Source organism: Engystomops pustulosus, chromosome 2 (genome assembly GCF_040894005.1).
Source record: "Engystomops pustulosus chromosome 2, aEngPut4.maternal, whole genome shotgun sequence".
Lineage (NCBI taxonomy): Eukaryota > Metazoa > Chordata > Amphibia > Anura > Leptodactylidae > Engystomops > Engystomops pustulosus.
Window position 1 is genome coordinate 132,442,316 of NC_092412.1, and position 26,322 is coordinate 132,468,637.

The following is a 26,322-nucleotide window of genomic DNA, read 5'->3' on the forward strand; positions in this document are numbered from 1 at the left end:
CCTCCCCTCTCCTCCCCCTGCTCATGTCTGTGTGTGATGTATAGTAAAGCATGGCTAGTGTGTGCTGCATCCTCCTAATATACAGGTGAGAGACACAGACATCAGCTACACATGAATCAGACATGTTCTGCTGTAACATGGCTGCCTGGAGCTGCTGTATCTCTCCTAAACACACACACATGCACACACAGGCTGCAGGGGGCGTGGCCACCAGCACCAGGAAGCACATCATTATACAGCCTCACATCATTATACAAGCTGTCAGTCATGCACTGGGGGTGTGGCTGTGCCTCACACTCATGAATAGAGTGGACAGCTTGAATATGCTAATGCTTCATTGGACATTTCACAGGTCATTTGCATACAGCTTTAGGACCTCATTGCTTAGGTTTACAGGCATGTAGAGGGACAATGAAGGGATAGAGGCAATGCTCTCTAATGGCAGTTTATGAAAATATATTTAGTTTAGGGGGGTTATTTTGCATGACGGGTTCTCTTTAAGCTTCGGCTCCCCTCGTGCTCGCATCGATGGCGGTGCACACACTATGATATCGGCAAGCGGTTGAGGTCATGGAGTGTGAGAGTTTTTTTTTTCATTGACTCGAGTATAAGCCAAGTTAGTTAGTTAAAATTTTCTTTAGGGAGTCTGAAGAATTCCTCAATGAATAATTATAACTGGAAATTGAGGTATTCTTTAAAGGACATCTACCACCAGGATAAAGAATTGTAAACCAAGCACACTTACATTCTGGTATGTGTCCCCTTTTTCAGGATCTTCTCTCTTTTTCAGGATCTTCTCTCAGGATCTTCTAATGACCTTGTATTTACAAAAACAAAGGCTTTAATAATTATACAAATGAGCCTCAGGGACTCCAGGTTCTATTAACATCTATGGAGCCCAGAGCCCATCAAGCTCTTTGCATACCTTTTGAAGCCTTTTTTCATAAAAACAAGGGCATAAGAAGCTAAAAAAAGAGCGGATCCTGCTAGAGTGGGGACACACCGGCATGTAAGTGTGCTTGGTTTATAATCCTTGTCCCTGATGGTAGACTATTTTAAGAATGAATTAATGTTTAGGAATACTGATATCCTTTCCATAAAATAGGTCCTCAAAATCAGATTGGAAGGAGTTCAACAGCCTGCCCTTTCACAGCTCAGATGTTCTCAGCAGCTAATATCCTGAGAATGAAGCAGGCAGCTATGTTTTATGTATAGTGGTCAGACCAGGTTGCTACAGATTCGCTCCTAATTATTTAAACGTCAACTAAGCTGCAGTGACTTGGTTCAGAGTAAAAAAAGAACTCAGTATTTCAGCTTCTGAGAACAACTGATCTGTCGGGGTGCTGTCTGTTGGATACCTCCCAATTTGACCTTGATAATCCTTAAAGTCATCAATATATTTAGCACAGAAAATCCATTTAAACATATTCACTAAGATAATTTCCTTACCTGTTGGCATGGAACCATACAATGGTAAAATAAGAAGTCCTTCCACAGAAGAGTCATAGACATCATGTCGGTAGTCAATCTTTTCAGCTTTATGGTACAGCACGTCACATGCCTTCTCGATTTCTGACTGGCCTGTGGTATATGAAATTTATTGAAAGATGATGATTACCAGGAGATGACACTTACAGCTTTTGTTATCACACAATTTCAGATGTGTACAAAGTTCACATAATCTCTACAAACACAGAGAACTAGTAAAAACAACTAATCCATTCTCTCGTATAAATTGTCACAAAGGATTTTAAGAGTTTCATATTAAGAATTTTGGCCAGCTGGAAGGATGTTTTAGACCACTTTGCTGGCAGAATTAGTATTGAGACTTCCAAATCAAATACTCTAGGAAAAAACTATTAAAATGTTTTCAAGAAAACCAATATAGACAAAATCCTGGGAAAGGCAACTACACAGTAAACCAAATACCGCTAGTGCTGTAATTATAAGTGGTAATGGCCCATTGGTCTATTCATTACATTGTTTACCACCATTATTGGACTGACAGTAAAATGTCTTTTGACATGACCCAAGATCTTACCTGTTAGAAAAACAAGAATATCTCCAGCTGGTTCATTTAAGTGCGTCTGTAGTGTGATTTTGATTGTCTGCAGCAATTAAAAAATAAATAAAAAATCACTGACTGTGCAATAACCCTCCGGCAGCAGATTGTCCAGATGAAGGCCAAAGGCGTGAACCTATCAGCCATCGCAAGAGAAGTTGGTGGTTCCACGTTTGTGATTTCTAGAATCTTTATAACATTACAAACTCATTCAAGTCCCTTAAGAAGGCTGGTCACCCTTGAAAGACAAATGCAAGAGAGGACAGCATAATGTGGAGAATCTCCATGGGTAATTGTTCAAAACATAGCAGCTAGAATTGCTTGCCAGTTCAGAACTGAACAGGGTAAGAATCGGTCTGATCATACATTGTCTTTGGACTGAAAGCCTACTCTGCAGTGACCAAAACTCTCAGTAGTAAAAAGAATCAAAAGGATAGACTCACCTTTGCTGAGGAGAACATTGTATAGACAGAGAAGAAGTGGTCAAAAGTTGATTTCAGTGATGAAAAGAAGTTTAATATTTTTTAATCTGATGGGAAACATTATGTTTGTCAACAAACTGGGAAAAGATTGAACCTAATGTGTGCAAAGAAGTCAGTGAAAGGTGGTGGAGGAAGTGTCACGATTTTGGAAAGGTTTTCTGTAGAGGGAGTTGGACCTCTCTTACAGATACATGGCAGAGAAAATGCAAGTTTGTATCAGAACCATTTTCATCAACATGTGGTTCCTTCCTTGCATTTTTCACGGAGCATTATTCATGCAGGACAACGCCCCTGGGTAAAGCAGATAAAATTGAAACAATGAAATGGACAGCCAAAAGAGTTGACCCAAGCCTAATAGAAAACCTCTGGAAAATCCTTAGTGACAAAGTTATGGCCAAGAAATCCATAAGTCTCAGCACTGTGGAAGGGACTGGAAGAAGAGTGAACCAAAATCACAAAAGAGCAGTGTGACCGGCTACAGATGTCCTGTGGCCACTGAAGTCATTTAAAGCAAAGGCCTGTACACTTCCCTTTGTAAAACACTGTCCTAATGTAATGGTGTATCCCTTACCAAAAAAAAAAAAAACATGAAATGTTTATCAATTAAAAAAATCAAGTCAATATATATATATATATATATATATATATATATATATATATATATATATATATATATATATATATATGATTCATGGAAGATCCAGAGCAGCACAACCAAAATTTGGATACAAAGTCATATATATGGTGGAGGTCATAGATATATAATCCAAGGAATAGGCAGCACTCCAAAACGTGTTGAAAAGCAGCCCACCGTTAACACTGTAAAGTCAGAAGATACATGGTCGGAAACCAGGGGAAACTGAAATGGCGGATACCACAGAGAGGGTGGGATTTATTTCTGTGAAATTCTGTATTTTTGTTAATAACAAAATTAGACAATTTCATACCAAATAATAAGGAGAAGTATGAAAAAACACCTACCTCTGTAACATAAGCACTGTTGTCTTTGTCTCTCGGGCCAATGAGGTTATGGAATCTCTGTTTAATTGGAAAGATCTTCCCTGGAATAGAGCATACTGGACAACTGCCAAAGAATTCAGACAGTCTCTCAATATCCAGAGTTGCAGACATTACTATAACTTTGAGAGGGTTCTTCCTTTTTGAAGTGTTCTTCACCAGGAACTGTTTTCTCAAAAGTCCAAACAAAATATCCTATGAAAATAGAATTTAAAAGTAAAAGTACCATATATACTCAAGTATAAGCTGTTTTTCAGCTTGGCTTATACTCAAGTAAAAAAGAAAAAAAAAAATCAAAACTCACCTTTCCGGCAGTCCTCGTAGGTCTTCTCTGCGATCCATCTGGCAGCAGTGGGAGGTCCGTGCGACGTCATAACTGAGCGCCACACGGACCTGCCGCTGACAGACGGATCGCATTGAAGACCCGTGGGGGCCGGAAAGGTACAGCCGGCTGTACAACGAGACGAGGAGGCAGGCTATCTGCACTGTGGCGGGGGCTGGCAGGCTATCTGCACTGTGGCGGGGGCTGGCAGGCTATCTGCACTGTGGCGGGGGCTGGCAGGCTATCTGCACTGTGGCGGGGGCTGGCAGGCTATCTGCACTGTGGCGGGGGCTGGCAGGCTATCTGCACTGTGGCGGGGGCTGGCAGGCTATCTGCACTGTGGCGGGGGCTGGCAGGCTATATACACTGTGGCAGGGGCTGGCAGGCTATATACACTGTGGCAGGGGCTTGCAGGCTATATACACTGTGGCAGGGGCTTGCAGGCTATATACACTGTGGCAGGGGCTTGCAGGCTATATACACTGTGGCAGGGGCTTGCAGGCTATAGCCTGGGGACGCTGTAACCAATGCATTTACCACCCTCGGCTTATACTCGAGTCAATAGGTTTTCCCAGTTTTTTTGTGGTAAAATTAGGGGCCTCTGCTTATACTCGAGTATACATACGGTAGTAGCAAACACAAACTAAAGTAAACCAACCATATGCAGGCAAACCTGAAAAGAAAGAATCAAATTCAAAACAAGAAAAATAATCAAACAGGAATAAATATACTATAACCGTTAAAGTATATAGTATAAAATATAAATCTAGAAGTGCACATAAAAAAAGCACCAGAATCTAAATAAAAAAAAAAAAAGTGGTAACGCCCCCAGAGCCCTTTTAAAAGTTAATTTTAGAAGGAAGGAGGCCATGGATAATGAATATATGCAGATTACCAATTTCCCCTGCTCCCACGCATACCCCCTGAAGAGCAGCATCAAAGCGAATCCAGATAGCTAGGGGCTCCATTGAAACTGCGAACAGGAGCAGTGAAAGGGGGCACCCCTGTCTGGTATGGAGGCAAGAGGAGGAAAGCAAACCATTCACCAGCACCTTGGCAGTGGGGGAGCTGAACAATATAGATACCCACTTGAGGAACTTAGGCCCAAACCCGAATCTTTCCAATACTGCCAACAGGTAAAGCCATTCTACTGAATGAAATGCCTTGGCCGTGTCCAGTGAGGCCAAGGCCCAATCCTGTTGTTCCCACCACCCCACCTGGGAGATGACCTGGACCAGTCGAATATTATCAGATATTATCTGCCAGGAATAAAGCCCGCTTGGTCTGGATGTAGAATTTCCGTTACTACTCTACTTAAGCGATCAGCCGGTATTTTAGTTAATACTTTATAATCATTATTAAGGAGCTAGATGGGCCTAGAATAATGTAAATTTACATATCCTACTATGACAGGCCTTGGACCCTCAGGAAGGGTCCCAACCCTGATGATGTTACAGAGAATGCCAATCACATCAAAGATGACGGCACCCCAATTAATTGCCACAATCGCATTTTATCATGGCACCAGGGGTGCTCCAGCAAAGGGACGAGTTTAGCCTTTTTTCTCACACAGCACCACCTGCAGCAAGGTGTGGGTAGCATTAGCGGTCCAGTCTCTTGCTATAAAGCAGGTCCTGACACTTAAAAATAATGGGGCATGTACAATATGCCCTAACATCTCGTCCAATTATGCTAAGTTGAGAAATGTGACAACCAAACGAGAGGAGGCAACAGCAATTAACTCTTGGTCCATCCATATTCCTGGCGAGGATATGGGGGTAAAGATAGTTAACGGTCGGCAGACTATTAGGAGAGTCGTGCTCAATGAAACGTGGAGGGACACACATTGCTTTCGGTCTCCCACCCTCCCCTTTAATGCCAGATAGGAAGACGTCCTGTCCCAAACGTCAGGAAAATGCCACAGATCTATGTAGAAGCAGACAGACTTTTAACCAGGCCCTTTTTCGTTTTTGTGTTTTATTTTTCACTCCCCATATTCAAAAATCTACAACTTTTTTATTTGTCCATGTACACAGCTGTGTGATGTCTTATTTTCTGCGTAACAAATTGCACTTCGTATTGATGGTATTAAATATTCCATGCCGTGTACTGGGAAGCGGGAAAATGCAGTGAAAATGATGGAAAAACACATTTGCGCCATTTCTTTTGGGCTTGGTTTTTACAGCTTTCACTATGCGCCCCAAATGACAGATCTACTTCATTCATTGGGTCAATACGATCACAGGGATACCAAATTTGTATAGGTTTTATAATGTTTTCATGCATTTACAATAATTAAAACCTCCTGTACAGAAAAAAAATTCTTCATTTTACAGTGTTCTTGCGCTAAAAACTTTTTCATACTTTAGTGTACAGAGCTGTGGGTGGTGTAATTTTTTGCGACTTCTGATGACGTTTTCAATGCTTTTATTTTTTAGGACTGTGCGACCTTTTGATCACTTTTTATAGAATTTTTTCTACTTTTCTAAATGGCAAAAAAATGCAATTTGCGACTTTGGGCGCTATTTTCCGCTACGGGGTAAAACGCAGTGAAAAACGGTTATTATATTTTGATAGATCGGGCATTTTTGGACGCGGCGATACCTAATGTGTTTAGGATTTTTACTGTTTTGCATACCATCTATTACAATGTGCAGATCGCACATTGTAATAAATAGCCTCGATCATGACAGCCTCGGATCTTTGTGTGATCCGAGGCGGTCATGACAACGGATCGTCGCTCCCCGGTGACGTCACGGGGAGTGACGATCAGAGCCAAGATGGCGGCGCCCGCGCAAGCACCGATCGCGGGTGTTAGCGACGGGCGTTTGCTTCATTATGAAGCAAATGCTCGGTGAGTATGAAGAGGGCTCAGCCCGTGAGCCCTCTTCATACTCCCCCATGCGCAGCAAGACGTAAGGGTACGTCTTATTGTGCTATGGGGTTAAAGATAACCCTCCACATTACATTCTTTGTAACCAGTTAGTCATACTCTATAAATCACTCTAAACCTTTCCATGTACCAGTAAGCAGTGTGTTGTAATGTTTTATATTGTTACGTGGGGCAAGGTGTTAATTGTGGAAAGGTGACAAAAAAAACAAAACAAATAAAAGCTTAATAAAAAATAATGGGGCACATTTACTAAGAAAAGGGAAAACTGCAATGAATGAAGTTTTCCCGTGTATAGTGCAGGGTGCACCAGATTTCGGATTTCTGGCCCACGTTCTTCGTGAATCTGGCACCCCTTGCACAGCTCCGACAGAGTGCAGCAACTTTTTTCTGTTGTACCTTTAATATAGGGCGTGCAACACAATTCTGTCAGACTCTGCATGATAAATCAGGCACACGGTCAGACTGCGCACCGGAAAACCCCCTATGGTGCCTAGTGCATACCTCCCAACATTTGTGAAAGGGAAAGAGGGACAAAATCCCCCTAAGCCACACCCCCAATCACTCCCTGGCCACGGCCCAAATTTTAGCCATATTATAATAATAAAAATCATCTCAATAAAAAAAAAAAATTATCCTCAATGGGATTTGAACCCAGAACCTGCAGTGTCCATGTACAATAATGACACAGCGCCTCAACCAACTGAGCTATATCCCTTGACAAAGACCTGCTGCGATTGAAACGCGTGTCGGGGTGCACGCCAGGTAATATCATGTCCTCCTCTTGGTCACACTAGCTTCCACTCATTTTGCACTATTTGTATGTGTTTATCCATGTTTATCATTTGGCGTCTGTGACCTCTGTTATTATTACAGTATACCTGCTAGCTATATAAGGGCTCTACCTCATTATTACTTTACACCCATTGTCGTTCATTACATGTTTGGGTCCCTTATATTGTACATTTTACATTTGTTCATGTATTTTAGGACATATTACCTGGCATGCTTTTTTGTATCTTTTCTGAGATGCTTCTCAGTCTATTTTATGCATTCCCATTGTTGTTTACTAAATAAAGATTTTCCCTTTTATGTTGTTGCATTGAAGCCTTGTCCTTTCCTCTTGTTTTTATTTATTTGGTATTTTATAACCTCTGTGATTATCTAGGTGTAGAATTTTGGTAACTAAGAACTATGACTACTGTTACACTGTGACACAGATTTAATGCTTTGGTATATAGAGAGGGATCTTCTCAGAAATTATTGTAATTATTGAGACTATTATTATTATTATGGAGATTATTATTATTATTGAGATGATTATTATTATTTTTACTATTATTAATAATCGTCTCCATAATAATAAAAATAATAAAATTTATAATAATAATAATAGTTTCAATAATTAACATAAATAATCTCTGAGAAGATCCCTCTCTATATATCAGTGCATTAGTCTGTGTCACAATGTAACAGTGGCAGATAACACTTCTTAGTTACCAGAAATCCTCTGATAAGATTCACTGGGCTTATAGCTCAGTTAGTTAAGGCTCCTGTCTGCAGTGCAGAGGGTCCCAGGTTCGAATCTCAGCCTGGGCAAAACTTTATTTAATTTAATTAAATAAGGAGCTTGTGTCTGGGGAAGCCCTGGAGACCATATATGGACAGATGGTGATCTGAACCTGATGACGTGGTCCCTGCTCTCAGCCGACACTTCTCTGAAAAGGATTCCCTGCCCGATGTCTGCTCTGGGGAACCCTAGGAGATGTAGTGACCATATATGGATAGAGATCTGAGCCTGATGACGTGGTCCCTGCTCTCCGCTAAGCCCGACACTTCTCTGAAAAGGATTCCCTGCCCGATGTCTGTAGAAGCCATTCTGTACTGTGAGTTCAGGCTTTCAAAGTATTTACTATGCGGACACAGCGCCGGGACACAGCGGGACCTGGGGGGAAAATCCGTGACAATCTCATAGCTGCCCGTGACGCGGGGCAGAGGTAAGAAAAACGGGACTTTCCCAGCAAAATCGGGACGGTTGGGAGCTATGCTAGTGCAGCCGCACCACAAAAGGGACACATGTTACACAATTGTGGTGCAGGCACTTCTTAAATACGAGAATAGATAAAAAAAGTTTGTAGCTCACCAATTGGTCCTGTTCGTTTGTGCAGGAAATCCACGTTGACGCAACGTACAATCCAAGTCCTCGTAGAAAAAACGGAGATCCGCACCAAACCAGGTTTGGTGCGGATCTCCGTTTTTTCTACGAGGACTTCTTAAATACGTGTGCAAACAGTTTGCACCTAAAACAATTTGCAAAGTCTTTAGTAAATGTGCCCCAATATGGGGCCCATGAGCCAGGATGGGCCTGTACTTCCAGCACATGTCCTGCAGAACGTTGTGTGGGCTGTCAAAAATCTCCAATAATGATCTTGTCTCTGATTTGGAGGAGAGATAATTATTGCATTTAGTAGGTGGCAGCATTTCTCAGTAAAAGGACAGCAGTTGTAGCATGGTTGGTTCATTGCTGGATCACAGAAGATTGCATTGCTCATAAAGAGACAGCATGCCAGCTCCTTGTGTCCTCCCCTGCTTTGTCCTAACAGTTTTCTACAGCTACATGTCTGCCCTTTTGACCCCCTCTATGGCTTTGCTGATGGGTTAGTGTTGTAAAGTGGCAAGCAAAAGTGTCTGCCTGCTTAACATAGAATATAAGAAGGTTAGTTAGAAGGTGTGTTTAAGTTAAGGTTAAAGTTTGCCTGAATATATGTGTATATACACTCACCGGCCACCTTATTAGGTACACCTGTCCAACTGCTTGTTAACACTTAATTTCTAATCAGCCAATCACATGGCGGCAACTCAGTGCATTTAGGCATGTAGACATGGTCAAGACAATCTCCTGCAGTTCAAACCGAGCATCAGTATGGGGAAGAAAGGTGATTTGAGTGTCTTTGAACGCGGCATGGTTGTTGGTGCCAGAAGGGCTGGTCTGAGTATTTCAGAAACTGCTGATCTACTGGGATTTTCACGCACAACCATCTCTAGGGTTTACAGAGAATGGTCCGAAAAAGAAAAAACATCCAGTGAGCGGCAGTTCTGTGGGCGGAAATGCCTTGTTGATGCCAGAGGTCAGAGGAGAATGGGCAGACTGGTTCTAGCTGATAGAAAGGCAACAGTGACTCAAATCGCCACCCGTTACAACCAAGGCAGGCAGAAGAGCATCTCTGAACGCACAGTATGTCGAACTTTGAGGCAGATGGGCTACAGCAGCAGAAGACCACACCGGGTGCCACTCCTTTCAGCTAAGAACAGGAAACTGAGGCTACAATTTGCACAAGCTCATCGAAATTGGACAGTAGAAGCTTGGAAAAACGTTGCCTGGTCTGATGAGTCTCGATTTCTGCTGCGACATTCGGATGGTAGGGTCAGAATTTGGCGTCAACAACATGAAAGCATGGATCCATCCTGCCTTGTATCAATTGTTCAGGCTGGTGGTGGTGGTGTCATGGTGTGGGGAATATTTTCTTGGCACTCTTTGGGCCCCTTGGTACCAATTGAGCATCGTTGCAACGCCACAGCCTACCTGAGTATTGTTGCTGACCATGTCCATCCCTTTATGACCACAATGTACCCAACATCTGATGGCTACTTTCAGCAGGATAATGCGCCATGTCATAAAGCTGGAATCATCTCAGACTGGTTTCTTGAACATGACAATGAGTTCACTGTACTCAAATGGCCTCCACAGTCACCAGATCTCAATCCAATAGAGCATCTTTGGGATGTGGTGGAACGGGAGATTCGCATCATGGATGTGCAGCCGACAAATCTGCGGCAACTGTGTGATGCCATCATGTCAATATGGACCAAAATCTCTGAGGAATGCTTCCAGCACCTTGTTGAATCTATGCCACGAAGAATTGAGGCAGTTCTGAAGGCAAAAAGGGGTCCAACCCGTTACTAGCATGGTGTACCTAATAAAGTGGCCGGTGAGTGTATGTCATACCTACTTACTGAATGGACCTACTCTTCTAACCCCTTGATGCTATTTAATAGTTATCACCTTCTTGAGTTAGTGCCATATGTAATTATTCAATATAACCTATATACTATTGTTGTAGGCACTGCCACTGTAGCCAAAACAATTCACATAGCTGCCTTCTTTATCACCAAGGTTTACATGTACCGTGGGTTGTAAACTGCTAGATGTAAGCAAAGGATCTCCAAAGTAATCCCAACTTCATTGTAAGCGCAGTTGGGGGGCACATTCAAAAGTTTGGGGAGCCCTGCCGATCCAAGTTACGCCCCTGGAACCCACCTACAAAAATACCTGATATATTTCTACTTCATGAGGTGTCACGGGTGTCATTCTATAGCTTGCCTCAGGTAGCAAAGAGTAAAGGTTCGCCCTGCATGGCACTTACAGTGAACCCATCACCAGGAATGTAATTTTAGCTAGTGACAGCTTTCAATAGTCTATGCAGATTTTAAAAATGCCTTTGTTAGCATTCTGAATCAGGGATAGCTGCAGCCTATGTGGCTATGTCAGTCTTCTCTACTCCACACTCCCGCAATTCCCTCCCCTATATGCAATGAGCATGCTGGGGGGATTGGGTGGTGGAGACACCGGCACATACAGTGTGCAGCTGCCACTCCCCAGGGACTCACTACACGCTGCAGGCAGGGAGACAAATAATGTGAATTAAAGAGAACCCGTCATGCAAAATAACCCCCTAAACGAAATATATTTTCACAAACTGCCATTAGAGAGCATTGCCTCTATCCCTTCATTGTCCCTCTACATGCCTGTAAACCTAAGCAATGAGGTCCTAAAGCTGTATGCAAATGACCTGTGAAATGTCCAATGAAGCATTAGCATATTCAAGCTGTCCACTCTATTCATGAGTGGGAGGCACAGCCACACCCCCAGTGCATGACTGACAGCCTGTATAATGGTGTGAGCCTGTATAATGATGTGCTTCCTGGTGCTGGTGGCCACGCCCCCTGCAGCCTGTGTGTGCATGTGTGTGTGTGTGTTTAGGAGAGATACAGCAGCTCCATGCAGCCATGTTACAGCAGAACATGTCAGATTCATGTGTAGCTGATGTCTGTGTCTCTCACCTGTATATTAGGAGGATGCAGCATGTCTGCAATGCTTTACTATACATTACACACAGACATGAGCAGGGGGAGGAGAGGGGAGGGGGAACAGGGGTGACATCACTGCCTCTAACCATGTGACCAGCCTCATTTACATAATAAAGAATAGATGATTTTACAATGAATAATGTATGAAATAACTAGATAAAGGCTGGGATGGGATCCTTGTGAGCTGCTCCAACAGGTAGTGGTGACAGGACAAGTGACAGAGACCTGATGACAGGTGTCCTTTAAACTATTATAAAACTACTATAATTATTGAGGATGGTGATAAAGGCATTTTCAAAATCCGCATAGCAAAGGCTATTGGGACCTGACACCAACTAAAAATGACATACCTCGTGACAAGTTTGCGTTAAATGATTAGCACCAGCAATTGTTGCCATCTCCGATAACAGGTGTTATCTGCTGGGGTTTGCTACATTATGCCACATAGGGTGCATCCACACGTTCAGTTTATCAGATGCAGTTTTTGATGTCCAAACCAGGAGTGGAGTAAAAAAATAGGAGGAGTAGCACTTCTTAATGATAAGTCCTTACCGACTATGAACCACATCTGCATTTGGCTTAAAAAACTGCATATGAAAAACTGAATGTGTGGTTGAACTCATAGAAAACCCGCTCCGCTCTTAGCGACAATGTGGCATACTATTCTATTGATGGAACGTTAAAGGGTTACAAAGTATACTACAAAATTTACTATTATCTGCAATTTGGCAATTGTGCAATATGGTTAAAAGTTTGGCTACATTTTCCAAAAATGATTCACCCTCAAAATAAAATAAACTAGTTCTCTTTAACCCATTTTCCTTTATTACTAGTTGTCCTACAACTATAGATATTTATCAAGTAATGATAAACACTGTATACATGTATATACACACACGCTACAGAGGAATCTAAACTCGTACTTACAGTACTTAAACTTCGCTCATGAGCTTCATCCAAGATAATTGTGCTGAATTTTGTGAGGTTGGGGTCAGTCAATGTGTGCCTTAGCAGGCATCCATCAGTCATGTACATAACTGAAGTGTTCTGTAATAACATATACATATGTGTGAAATATTGTACAATCATTAAAAATATAAAAACAGTTCTTTCTTCATTAATCTTTTTATAAAGCATGCCACTCTTTAAACATCCACAGTAATAATAACACTATATATATTTTTTTAAAAATTAATACTGCAGTATGTGCACATGCTAACACTATTTATTTTCCATTCTGAAGTCTCTGGGTGTTATTTAAAGTTCTTCCTGAGATATTGGATGGAGACCTAGCTGTTGTACTTCACTCCCCTCTTCCCTCTCCACAGAGCTCCTATGTTATACAAAGCTAAGATTTGCTACTCTCCTGCAACGAAATAGAGATACATGGGACAGTAAACAGCTCACCTACATGATCTGTCACCCCATTTATAAAGGATAAATCAGGATAAATACAATCCATTCAAAATTAAAAGGTACTACACTATAGACAAATTCATTTAATACAGTTACGTAGATGAAAGAGGTTAAATGAAAAAATTACCTACCAATGAAGTGCAGTCATCAAAACGTACTTGGTAGCCTACTGTAGTACCCAACAAACAGTCCAACTGATCTGCAACTCTTTGTGCCACAGAAATTGTAGCTACCCTGCGTGGTTGGGTGACACCAATGATACCATGTTTTCCATAACCTTAAAAACAGTCATTTAAACCATTAAAATAAAAAGTTAAAATAGCTGCTGTGCATCATGTATTGCTAAATGGATCTAGTCACAGTAGCAGCAACTCCATCTAAACATCCAGGGCGTAACTAGGAGAAGCAGGGCCCTATAGCAGACTTCTGAAAGAGACCCCCTTAGCCCTCAAAAAATATACATATTTGTATACTCACACATTTATACCCCGAAATATACTTTTATACACTTATACAGTACTTTCCTATGAGAATGTGTACAAGATAATCACGAGATGAATAGGCATCATGGTGGAGACAAGTGCTTAAAGTACCGACTCAATATGTGGCGTGTCTATTAGAGAAAACTGTCACCTGCTTTGTAGAGATACTGTGGCAGCTGAGTTGTCTTCCCACTACCCGTGTCTCCAGTCACAATAAAAAAAGAATGTTCTCTTGCAGCCTGGAGTAGCTTATCTTTACATCTGTGAATTGGAAGAATTGGCGAGTAATATTGCTCTTCTCCAACTCTGGATTTAGACATTGCATTGGTATAAAAAAGGTTCTGAAACACAAAGAACAATATTTCATCAGCTCAGCTGTATAACACCCACACATGATATATATTTCATGTAATTTACCAACTCACAATTTCAATAAAGCAGCTGTGAGTAAAGAGCTGTTGCAGCAAGTTCTTACATTCAACCTGGCCAGGATTCAGCAGCTCCACAGGGATGCAGAGCTATTTGCAAGTGAAACAAACCCTCCCATCAGGATTGAGATTATATGAAATGAACAGTCATTTAGATCAGCAATAATCTGCTGGGAGGTGGTTGCTTTGTATCTGTTCTAACTATGTACCACGGATTTACACTAAATGCACAGCTAATCTTGTACAAATGAGCTGCCATCTGTGGGTACATGAGATATACAGGTCTACCAATATGTGACCACTATGGTCCTGAGATCATGAGGACATGGACAACAGCAGCCGCCCTCAGAATTAACCCATTCAGTTCAGCGAGAAAAAAAAACTGGGATAAAAGACAAATTTAGCAATGTCTACTATAATAATGTGACCTAATCTGCATACACCACTGAAACGGTACAAGTATCGGGGTACTGACACTTTTTCTACCAGCACTACACATGACTGGAGGGAGCCATCTTGCCTGCCAGGATCTTCCGTCCGAGAAAATTTCAGCAAGGTACAGCGTACTCTCACAGTAAAACAACAATTGCAGAATAATACCCTTTGAATGTGCAGTTTGAATTATGTAAGAAAATAATACGATCATAGAGCTGTTTTGTTTACCTTCCAGGAAGCTGAGAGGCTTTTTGTCTCTTACAAGGATCCGTAGTGCGATAACCCTGCAATTGTGGCTGGAAGCGTGCAACGTGCTGAGAACGAAAACAAGTGGAAAGCGCCACCTAGTGGCATTTAGGAGGTTCCGAGGGGAAAATATTTCAAGGCTTTTACTTGTTTGTATGTTGCATAAAATGAAATGTGGTGCTATTGTTACCTCTCAGGGGGGCATTCCCTGCTTCCTCACGGGATTATAGCTCTGGTATTGCAAAATATATTCGGGAAAAACCCATATGAGGAGGTATGAACCCAACCTCAAGATGCCAGTGGTTAACCAACTAGCAAATGTTCATGTGTACGTTTGGAAGTCTATTGAAATCTATGCAAAAAATACATCTGTTATTCATTTGTTTTTAACCCCTTCAGGACTCGGCCTATTTTGGCCTTTAGGACACAGCCCCATTTTCCAAATCTGCCCTGTGTCACTGTAAGGCTAAATTCACACTGCCGTGAGCCCGCCGCACCGTAGCACGGCGGGCACACGGCAGCGCGGGGAGAGGAGGAGGAGGAGGTGAGCGCAGCTCACCCCCGCCCCTCTCCATAGAAAGTAATGGCGCACAGCGCCGTAATACGGGGAAAGATAGGACATGTCCTATCTTTCCCCGGGCTACGGAGCGGTACGGTGCTGCACGTGTGCTGCACCGTGCGCTCCCGTACAGGGCCGTGAGCACATAGAAGTGTATGGGGGACGTATATCGGCCGCATATACGTCGGCCGTATATACGTCCCCCATACTGTAGTGTGAATGTAGCCTAAGGCCGGCGCCACACGTGGCGCTTTTGTCTGCGCTTGCAAACGCAGACAAAGTCGCCCCCACCGGGGCGGGCCTCGGCCCGATCGCATGAGCGTTTCTATGTTAATTTAACGCGAAACACCGGCGGCTTGTTCCCGATTGCAGACGTTTCCATAGAAACGCTGATACGATCGGCCGAGGCCCGCCCCGGTGGGCGCGACTTTGTCTGCGTTTGCAGGCGCAGACAAAGCGCCACGTGTGGCGCCGGCCTTAGGGTGATGTCACACATGGCGTTTTTAGGCCATTTTTGGGCCGTTTTTAGTTTTCAAATCGTAAAAAACGTATGCGTTTTTGTACAGTTTTCTGAATTTGCACAATTAAAAACGTACAAAAACGAATGCGTTTTAAAAAAAACGGGTGTTTTTTTTTTAACTTACGTTTTTTACAATCTGAAAACGCGCTAACTAAAAACGGCCTAAAAATGCCGTGTGTGATATCACCCTAAGTACTTATAGCTTTGGAACGCTATGAGATATCCAGGGGATTTTGAGATTGAGCATGACCGCGGCATGTAAGGGTGTTCCTGCTGTGGATCGGATCCCCTGTGCCGCTTAACAGGGGATCCCATCCTCTACTGGGCAGCCCCGAAGTCTGCCTAGTGCTCCGGGGCTGCCCGATGTCCCTGCCAGTCAGATCCCTTCCGGGTCTGACTGTAAACTGTCCAAGCATGCGCCATGCTCAGACAGTTTACACTGCTCTACAATGAATCTGTATTGTAGAGCAGTGTATTGAACTTGAATCAGCAATCAGAGCATTGCTGGTTCAAGTTCAAGCAAGTATAAGTAAAAACATGTAAAAACACGGGGGGGGGGCGCAAAAAAAAAAAATCATTTTTAATTAATATCTTTAAAAAAATGATCTAAAAAGTTATTTAAAAAATGTTACGCACTCTAAAATAAGACCACTAAAAAGAACAACTCTTCTCACAAAAAATAAGCCCCTAACCAGATTTGTCAGCCGAAAAATAAAAAGTTATGCATATGAAAAGATGGTGACGCTAAAATGAACAAAATTTTCTCCAAATTAGTTTTTATACAGTAAAATTGAATAAAATACACAAAACCCCCACATATTTGGTATCACTACGTCCGTGACAATCTGCATAATAAAACAGAATTATTATTGGACCCTCAAAGTGAACCCCGTAAAAAACAACCTCAAAAAACTCTCCGAAAAAAAAGATGATTTTTAATTAATACCCTTTAAAAAATGCTCTAAAAGGTGATTTCAAAAAGTTACGCACTCTAAAATAAGACCACTAAAAAGAACAAATATTCTCACAAAAAAAAACCCTAACCAGATTTGTAAGCTGAAAAATAAAAAAGTTATGCATATGAAAGTCAGTGATGCTAAAATTTACATTTTTGCCTAATTACTTCTTATTCAGTAAAATGTGAAATGTTTTTTAAAAAAACCTATATAAATAAGGTCTTTTCGTAATTGTGGAGACCCATAGAATAAAAATAATATACTATTTTTACGGTACGGTAAACGGCCAAAAAAAATTACAAAAAAAGTTCCTAAAAAATTGATGATTTTCATTTCCTCCACCACCAAAGAGTTAATGAAATCTCACCAATTACAATTAGCTATAGATGCGCCAAAATTACGTACCAGAAAAGTGCATCTCATATGGCAAAAAAATAAGCCCCTATAGGTCCACAATGAAAAAACAAAAAAAATTATAGCCTGTACAATGTGACATAGCAAATCTGATCTGCATGGCGCCTCCTTCCCTTCTATGCTCATCCGTGTGCCCATACAGCAGGTCACCACCACACATGGGGTATCAGTGTACTCGGTAGAAATTGGGTATCAAACTTTGTGGAGCCTTTTTTCATTTTATCCATTACAAATGTTAAATTTCCCACCCAAAATGAGTGTATTGTCAAAAAATATTACAATTTGTAGACCACACCTCCATTTTGTTTTAACCCCTATAAAACACCTAAATGGTTAACAAACTTCTTAAAAATGGTTTTTCATACGTTGAGGTGTGTAGTTTCCATAATGCGGTAATTTATGAGTCTAGCTATTATTTAGGCCTCTCACGGTCAATTAAAAGTTGAGTAGGTCCATCTAAATATTAGTTTTGGTGATTTTCCCAAAAATTTGAAAAATGGCACCAAACATTCTAGTAAAATATGTGGAATCTTAAAAAACCATGCCAACATAAAGCAGACACAGAAATGTAAGTTATGAATTTATTTGGGTGCTATGACTATCTGCATCAAAAGTAGGGAATTTAGAACTTTGAAAATAAAGATTTTTTTCCAAATTTTTGCCAAATTTAGTTTTTTTTCATAACTAAACACAAAAGATTTCATCCAAATTTTTAAACTAATTTGAAGTACAATGTGTCACGAGAAAACAATCTCAAAATCCTCTGGATATCTCATAGCGTTCCAAAGCTATAACCACTTATAGTGACACAGGGCAGATTTGAAAAATGGGGCCGCGTCCTTAAGGCCAAAAGAGGCTGAGTCCCGTAGGGGTTAATAGCGATTGCCAGTGTGTACATCTAAGACACACACAGCGATGATCACTGGATGCCGGTTGGGATGTCACCACTGCCTGCGTCGTTTGTTAGCCAAGGTGCCATTGCTGTACCATTGCTTAGGTGACAGTGCCCGTGACTGGGAAGCCATAATTATGAATTATGCCCCAGTTATGGACAGCTATGATATTCCCATTGTCTAAGTTTTAGAGGGAAAAAAAAAACTACAGTCTGTTTTTTTTTTTTTTGGTACCATATTATTGAGATTATTTTTCTTTGGAGCTAAGTAGCATATTACTATTATAAAATTCATGACCTTTGGAAAACTGTGTGCCCTGGCTGCTATGCTTAAACACATTACTTCCACATACACAGGAGCTGCCTTAACTGTCCAGACAAGATTAATCAACCTGAGCTGGATGACTCATACACAGCATCTGGAGGATGGTGCAGCGATTGATTACTTCTGGCTGTCAGGGACAACACAGTGATTACATATTCTCAGCTTATGTGGGGAAGGACAAGGCTGAAGCAGAGCATAATTAGGGTAAGAGGAGAGCACCAAGGCAGCCATGGGAGTGACAGCCTCATTATCATAATTTTTAAGCAATAACTTTTTTCAGCAAAACCACTCAGTTTAGGGATTAAACAAGATATGTTTCAGCATCAAGGTAGCTACAGCATTCTCAAGGTATATTTGGTTCTTAAAAGAAAATGATAGATTTCCTTTAACTATAGATTTAAGGTAGGACCGTCGGGGCTCCTTCAGCACAGGCTTTAGGAGTCTGTCCGAGTGATCCACTGTGTTGGGGCCCCCGGCAAGAGACCGTGAAGAAAGAAGTGTTATATATGATGATGCTTGGCCGAGCATTAAAAGACATCAACCATTTATAAACGCATGCTTGAGCTAAGCTTGCTTATTGTTTGATGTGTTCTTACTAATAACAGTGGTCATTTTCTTTTTACAGCAAACAATCATTTTGCTGAGAAAAAAAATGGGGCTCAGATTCTCCAGTCAGGTTGAAGTGCTCCAGTGCTGCACTTCTAGGGCGCTTGGCGTTCTTTGTTTGCATAAGTATACACAACTCCTGTGTGCTTAAGCATCTCCTCCTCCCTCTCTGGCAGCCGGCTGCACAATGTGGCTATTTATCAAGCATGGGAAGGGGAAGGAGGAGCAGATGCTTATGCACATAGGTGGTGTGCATTGGTTTATTTATTAAAAATTGTTATTCCATATAATACAAACGATACAAACGGGGAACTACGTGTTTCACACTTGGTCTACACGCTTAATCTGGTTCTCTTCATATGAGAGGAACTAAGCATGAAATGCTTAGAGAATTTGAAAATCGTTTGATGTTTTTTATGGAATTACAATTTTTAATTAATCAACTTCATGAAGTCAGATTTGGCCATTGATAATGATAATTTGACTACCAGTGGGGCTATTGTAGTGTTCTTGTTGGTCCTGTTTCTAAAGATCAGGAAATTTGTAGTATACATAATTGTACCCCGTACTGGATTGGACACGGCTGCAGACCCTGGACCTACATGTGAACAATAACGTTACTCCTGACTTCAAAACCTGCCAAGGTGAGCAGATATTACTCCTCTACACCCTATATCAGTGATGGCGAACCTTTTAGTGACCGAGTGCCCAAACTACAACCAAGACCCACTTATTTATCGCAAAGTGCCAACACAGAAATTTAATTTGTGTTTTATACCCCTTGCTGTCACATCTTATATTCATAATCGCACCCTGAGGAAACCAATAAAGCAAAAAAGAAAAGAAATTTGGATGATCATTGTAGCTTCCTTCCAGGATCCTCTAAACAAGAAGAATTGTCAGGGCAGGAGCTACAATGATGACCCAGATCTGTCCACACATCCCCACTCCTCCAGTAGTCCCAGATAGCGCAGTCTGTGCACAGCAAGTCCTGGGCTGTCTGGGACTGCAGGAAGATACCTGGAGTCATCTCTGGTGATGGCCTGGGTGCCCACAGAAAGGGCTCCGAGTGCCACCTCTGGCACCAGTGCCATAGGTTCGCCACCACTGCCCTATATCTTATTTTAGATATACCGGTACTACAGTAGGGCTCACCCTTGTCTCATTTTCTTTCTGTCTTTAGGTTTGGGAGAACCAGGCTGTTAGTAACATGCCCTGGAATAGCCCCATTTTTCAATAACGATGTGCTGTCTTGCATTGTAGCATCTTAGTGTTAATGGGTAAAGATGCGGATTACATCCCAATGAGAGTGTGTTTTAATTACATTTATCTGCACATCAACTTGGATAATTACTGTAAGTATTAAATCCCTAGGCATCCAAAGTAGATGAAGTGATAAAAATAGCTAAAGACTCTTTCCGGTAACAGTGATGTCTAGCCAAGAGAATGTGTTTCATGTTTTTCTTCATTACTTTCTCTTTAATAATTCAGTTAAATTGTACATTTTACACACAACAGTTAAATTCTATTTAATGGTCATCCAACCCCTTCATAATTGTTAACATCACCAAACATCAGTTACTTAAAATGTTTATTTAGCTTTGGACTTTACATTTAATGAACCAAAATAAGTAGTTTCTGAACTCCAAACATTTAAAAAAAATAAAAAATAAAAGGTAATGTAACAAGAAGGGTATGTTCACATGACGGTACTTGACCCATATTTAGCATATCTCACCAGTGGGTGAAAATCTTCTTTTGGGCTTTACGACACAGATTTTGACCTGCAAGCCCTATATTCCAAGCAGCATCCACAAGGATTTCCCTTAAAATAAAGGGCTTGTTCCTTTTTCCTACAAGGAGTCAATTCCACTTTTTACACATGGAACCCTTAAAACTATGTATACTTATTTCAGTGTTATGTACAGTCATAGATGATGGCACCATTTCCCCTCCTACAACAGTCAGTGGCCCATATTTATCAAAAACAATGCAAACGGTACAATGTGGAGTGAGCAATGTGCACCTGATTCATGAATTGTGGCACACGTTCTTCATAAATCTGGTACCCCCTGCACTGCTCTGACAGTGTTCACCATTTTTTTTGGTGCACTTTGCTCATGCGGCAGAATTGTGGCACAGACACAATTATGGAGTGTGTCATATAGAATTGTGGCGTATGGTCTGACTAAGAACTATCACGCCTCTTTAGGTGCATGTTTTTTAGGTGTCGTGTGTGCAACAATTGTGTCTTGGACATTTATTAAATACATGTACAAGCAGTTTTCACATGAAAGAAAATGCAAAGTCCAACAGAAAACTGGCTTTAGTAATTCTGGACCACTGCATTATATTGTACACGCAATATTTCCACTTAGCAGTAGGTGGGCCCCCAGAATCAATTTCACTGGCGGGCCCTAAGCACCTCAGTCCGACCCTCATAGGCCCATGTTACAGAGACACAACCAGTCACACTAAAAGTAACAACATGCTTCCAGGGCACCCACACATATGTATAGTACAGAAACAGTGAGGAAGATTTATTAGGATTTGTAACTCAGTGTTTTAGGTATTACTATTATGTAAGTATTTACATAATTGCAATTACTAGAGAATTACCACTAGTAATTGTGATTATTTCCCCCTTTACACAATGTTCAGGCCAAATGGGCATGGAGGGGTTGCGGCCAGCGAAAGAAGTGGCCGCTTGGGGACTTCCTTTGCTGTGTAAGTGCATTATCTATGACCTGTGAAAGTTTGCATCCTGTCTTCCCCACCTACTCTAGCTGCTTCCTTATCTTTTAAGTAGAAATAAAATAAATGCTCGATGATTTTAAACAATGAGTGCCACTGACTTCTAGGGGGGGTCCACACGTTCAGTTTTTCAGATGCAGTTCTTGTAGCCAAAAATAGGTGTGGATCATATTGGGTTGAGACAAATAAATGAAAGGTGCTCCTCCTACTTTTACTCTATTTCTGGTTTGGCATCAAAAACTGCATCTGAAAAACTGAACATGTGTTTGTACCCCTAGCTTCTTATATTTCAGACTAAACACTTAAACATCCCAGATAAGCACCACCTACTCCTTAGGGCTTCCTATCTCGTCTTCAATGATATGGACTGTGAGATCTCAAATTGCATTAAGAGATTGTTTCTCTTAGCTTTTTTCACTTTTTTAGATATATGACTACATGTGGTGCACAGAGTCCAAGTAACCTATTCCAACTGTGAAAGTCATTGAGGCAGGTTTGCAAAAACTGTCAAAGGTCAGGTACAAATGGGCTGCGGTCACACATGTTGTCAGCACATGGGGGCCGGTATTGGCCAGATTGCATATGCATTTCCAGTGAAATGCATGTAATTGGTAACCAGCACCAGCTGAATTAATCGCATTAATTTTATTGGAACGCATATGCGATTAGGCTGAGGCCCGCCCCCAGGCACTAGCATTAGGTTTGTAAATGCAACCCTTTCACCAAATGTGACCTTTTTTTTTAAGCAGATTTGGATTGGATTTCTATAAACAATCCACTACGCTGTATTCTGCTGTGGCCAACCCACAGCAATTAGGAAATGAGTGTTACTGGCATAAAAGACATACGGTCTCATACTTCTCAAAAGCACTATAAGGGTGTGTTCAAACGTTCAGTTATTCAGATGCAGTTTTTGATTTTCAAACCAGAAGGGGAGTTAAAAAAGAGGAGGAATCCGTTCAATGATATTTTTTCACTCATCATGCCCCACATCTGCTTTGGCTTCAAAAATGGCATGGTTACAGAGAACATTAGTAGTGTAAGCTTTCATTGAAATCCCTAATATGATGACACTGGGGCCAATCTATCCTAAGACATAAGAACAGTGTTACCATAAACAAGCTTGCCAGTATGGTCACCAGTGGCCAGGAACTTTCAGCTACAATGCTGGCGAAGATAACTGGCTTATTGAACAATGCTCCATCTATGTTACATCCCCCACCACACGTGGGATCGCCACTTTAGTTGTTTTCTGTCATGTCTGAGTGGCAGGATATTATGTATGTTACCAATATATATCTATTAAATGATCTGCATCAGTTCTTGAAATGTCATAAAATGGCAGCAGATGGAGCAGATGGAGGGTCATGTGATCTCTAACTCTCCATGAACAATCTTCTTTCCAGGACCTTATTATGGTATTCATAGACATAGACTGTTAGAACCCCACGGCCCTCCATCTGTGGCCATTTTATGGACAGGAATGGCAACTGATGAGGTAAAATGCTATTCTGAAATAGGGGCTTTATTTTACAGTTCAAGAAAGCCATGGAGAACTGTTAATAGATGATATCTGTAAGTTAGCGAATATTCGATCCCCTGCAGTTACAACACATTACAAAAACATGAAGTAAATGTGCCAACTCCTTTTATAAGGCTTCAAATTTCTTATCTCTTTATTACCCTAATGCTCTTTACTCCCATTTCTCTATGTTGCTCTCCTTTTCTTGATACCCACTGCTTTCTATACTCACATCTCTTTGCTACCCTTACTTATCTGTCTATGCTGTTTGTTTCTATATACTGCACTATCCTAGCCCTGAGTATAACACCAAGGCAGTAAGGAGTATAAACTGTTGGGAGCTGAAGGGATAAGCTCTTGGTTCATACGTTAGCTCTGCCCCTCAGCTCCAATATAGTTTTCATGATTCTTAAAAATTTAAAAAAATTTGGATCATGCTTAACTGAAATAATTTGACTACCCAGCCATACTGTAATTAAGAATAACACGCTGCTAAAAAGTGCTCTCCATAATCTGATTAAGCATATTGAATATAAAAAATGGGATCTTAAAAATTGGTGTATCTATAAAATATACATTTGGAACAACCTGACATTTTATATAGTAACGGTTTACTTTCATCAAAGTGCCATTAAACAAGCTCACATTTATCTTACCATAACTAATCTTGTACAAATGTCCTCTAAAACTATAAGAGACAATGGGGGTCATTTACTAAGGCAAAACCAAAGAATACCCCTATATTCAGCCTCTCCAACAATATACTCAAAATACCAAAAAAGAACCAGAGCGGCAAAAGACTTCAATATATAAAAATATGTAATATTCTTTATTGAAAGTACATAAATATAACATATATAACCCTCAAATGGGAAAAGAAGAAATTTGTAAATACAGTATATAGGGGACACAAGTAGCCCCAGATGGAAAAAGGGCAGCACAGGAGACCAGTGGCTACCCCTGTTAGTCCAGAGTCCAAATAGTATAGTAAAAAATAGACATAATATGGTCAAAGTATTAGACTCAAATACATTGGGCAAAAAGTGGCAGTAGTGCAGTAAGAAATATGTAAACCATACACAACACTGGAGGTACCGTCCAGTGTTAGTAATAGATATGTCAAAATACTATTGCACACTCACCCGAAAACAGAATGGACAGACACTGGGCAGTTCAGGGGAAAGCCAAAGGATACACCCCAACGCGCGTTTCGCACGAATGCTTCGTCAGGACACGTGCTTACCTTCATCCAGGATGAGTGTGCAATAGTATTTTGACATATCTATTACTAACACTGGACGGTACCTCCAGTGTTGTGTATGGTTTACATATTTCTTACTGCACTACTGCCACTTTTTGCCCAATGTATTTGAGTCTAATACTTTGACCATATTATGTCTATTTTTTACTATACTATTTGGACTCTGGACTAACAGGGGTAGCCACTGGTCTCCTGTGCTGCCCTTTTTCCATCTGGGGCTACTTGTGTCCCCTATATACTGTATTTACAAATTTCTTCTTTTCCCATTTGAGGGTTATATATGTTATATTTATGTACTTTCAATAAAGAATATTACATATTTTTATATATTGAAGTCTTTTGCCGCTCTGGTTCTTTTTTTGTCATTTACTGAGGGCCTGATTCGCGTTTCTGCAACGGGTTACCCGAATTTTTCAGTTTTGCGCCAATTTTCCCTGTATTGCCCCGGGATTTCGGCGCACGCATGCATGAGACGGAAATCGGGGGGCATGGCCGTAAAACCCCCCCCACAGATTTGGAAAAACCGCTGCATTTTTTAAAAAAAAAGTGTCGCTCGACATGTGCTTACCTTCATCCAGGATGGTTTTTATAAGTGTGGTTCAACACGCTGTAAAACACTAGTAAGAAAAATCTAGTAAGTTATACAGTATATATCGTTACCTGTGTTGAATGTAATCTTATGTACATAGGTTACACCATCTGCAAATTTGAAATTCGAATTCTGGAATATATTAATGATGTTGAGACACCAACAGAAAGGGATATCTCACATGTCTCACAGGTCATTTTCGGCATATGCAATAGAACAGATTAGGAGTAAAACAAGAGGAGGAGATAAGCAATGCACCCTATTAAAAAGGGAAGCCTATTGGATCTTTATGCTGGACACATGTAATCTATTGGGTATGAATAAACGCAATGTACCACTATTAAGTCAGTATTTCTGTGTATTTTCTTAGAACAAAAATTGGTACAGTTCTTTATACTTTACATAGAGAATAGCATGGGTTCTAATCAGACGCTGATAAACTAAAAAAAATAAAATAAACAATAAATACCCTAATACAGTAATCTTCATTTCGATCATCTTCATTTTGATTTACTTGTATTTAATATTATTGATGGTTTTAAACTTCAAGGTGGTGCCACCTTTGAAAACGTATTGGGAACTTTTTAGCTGGTACGTACCTCTGGTCGGCTTGCCTCTATATTCTGATGACAGCTGATGCAAAGCCGATCTTATGTGGACGTTGCTATGCCTGTGTCAGCTGACTAAGGGAAGGGCTTTGATCGGTCACATGACTCCACTGGAGTTTCTGGCGTTCTTTGGGTGCTGCCACACCTTGCATTCTTGGACCATTTTAAACCATGCGTTTTCAGTCCGTTTAAAAAGGCATACGGTTTTTTAATGTTTACCATGCATATGGCTGCTTTGAACCTGTTTATCTTCATTTCTAGATGTGTAGGCAGCTGTGAAACAGATTAAAACCAGCCAAACGCATGGTAAGCTTACAAAAACGCATCCGTTTAAAAACACATGCGTTTCAGTCCGTTTAAAAACAGTCTAAGAATGCGACATGTGGCA

At 41.0% G+C, this 26,322-nt stretch overlaps 1 protein-coding gene across 4 annotated transcripts in view; it reads right to left on the bottom strand.

Annotated features, from left to right (window-relative positions):
• Nucleotides 1–15,046, bottom strand: part of DHX40 (DEAH-box helicase 40) — a 53,551-nt gene extending 38,505 nt beyond the window's left edge. Inside the window, exons 1-7 of one of the 4 annotated variants that reach the window (XM_072136478.1) lie at nt 14,911–15,046; nt 13,971–14,160; nt 13,469–13,614; nt 12,849–12,968; nt 3,526–3,756; nt 2,042–2,108; nt 1,450–1,581 (exon numbers count right to left, since the gene is read on the bottom strand). In XM_072136478.1, coding sequence (XP_071992579.1) covers nt 1,450–1,581; nt 2,042–2,108; nt 3,526–3,756; nt 12,849–12,968; nt 13,469–13,614; nt 13,971–14,139 — 865 coding nt within the window. In that variant the 5' untranslated portion in view covers nt 14,140–14,160; nt 14,911–15,046. The other 3 variants (XM_072136477.1, XM_072136479.1, XM_072136480.1) reach the window with 3 other exon arrangements.
• Nucleotides 15,047–26,322: the final 11,276 nt, after the last annotated feature.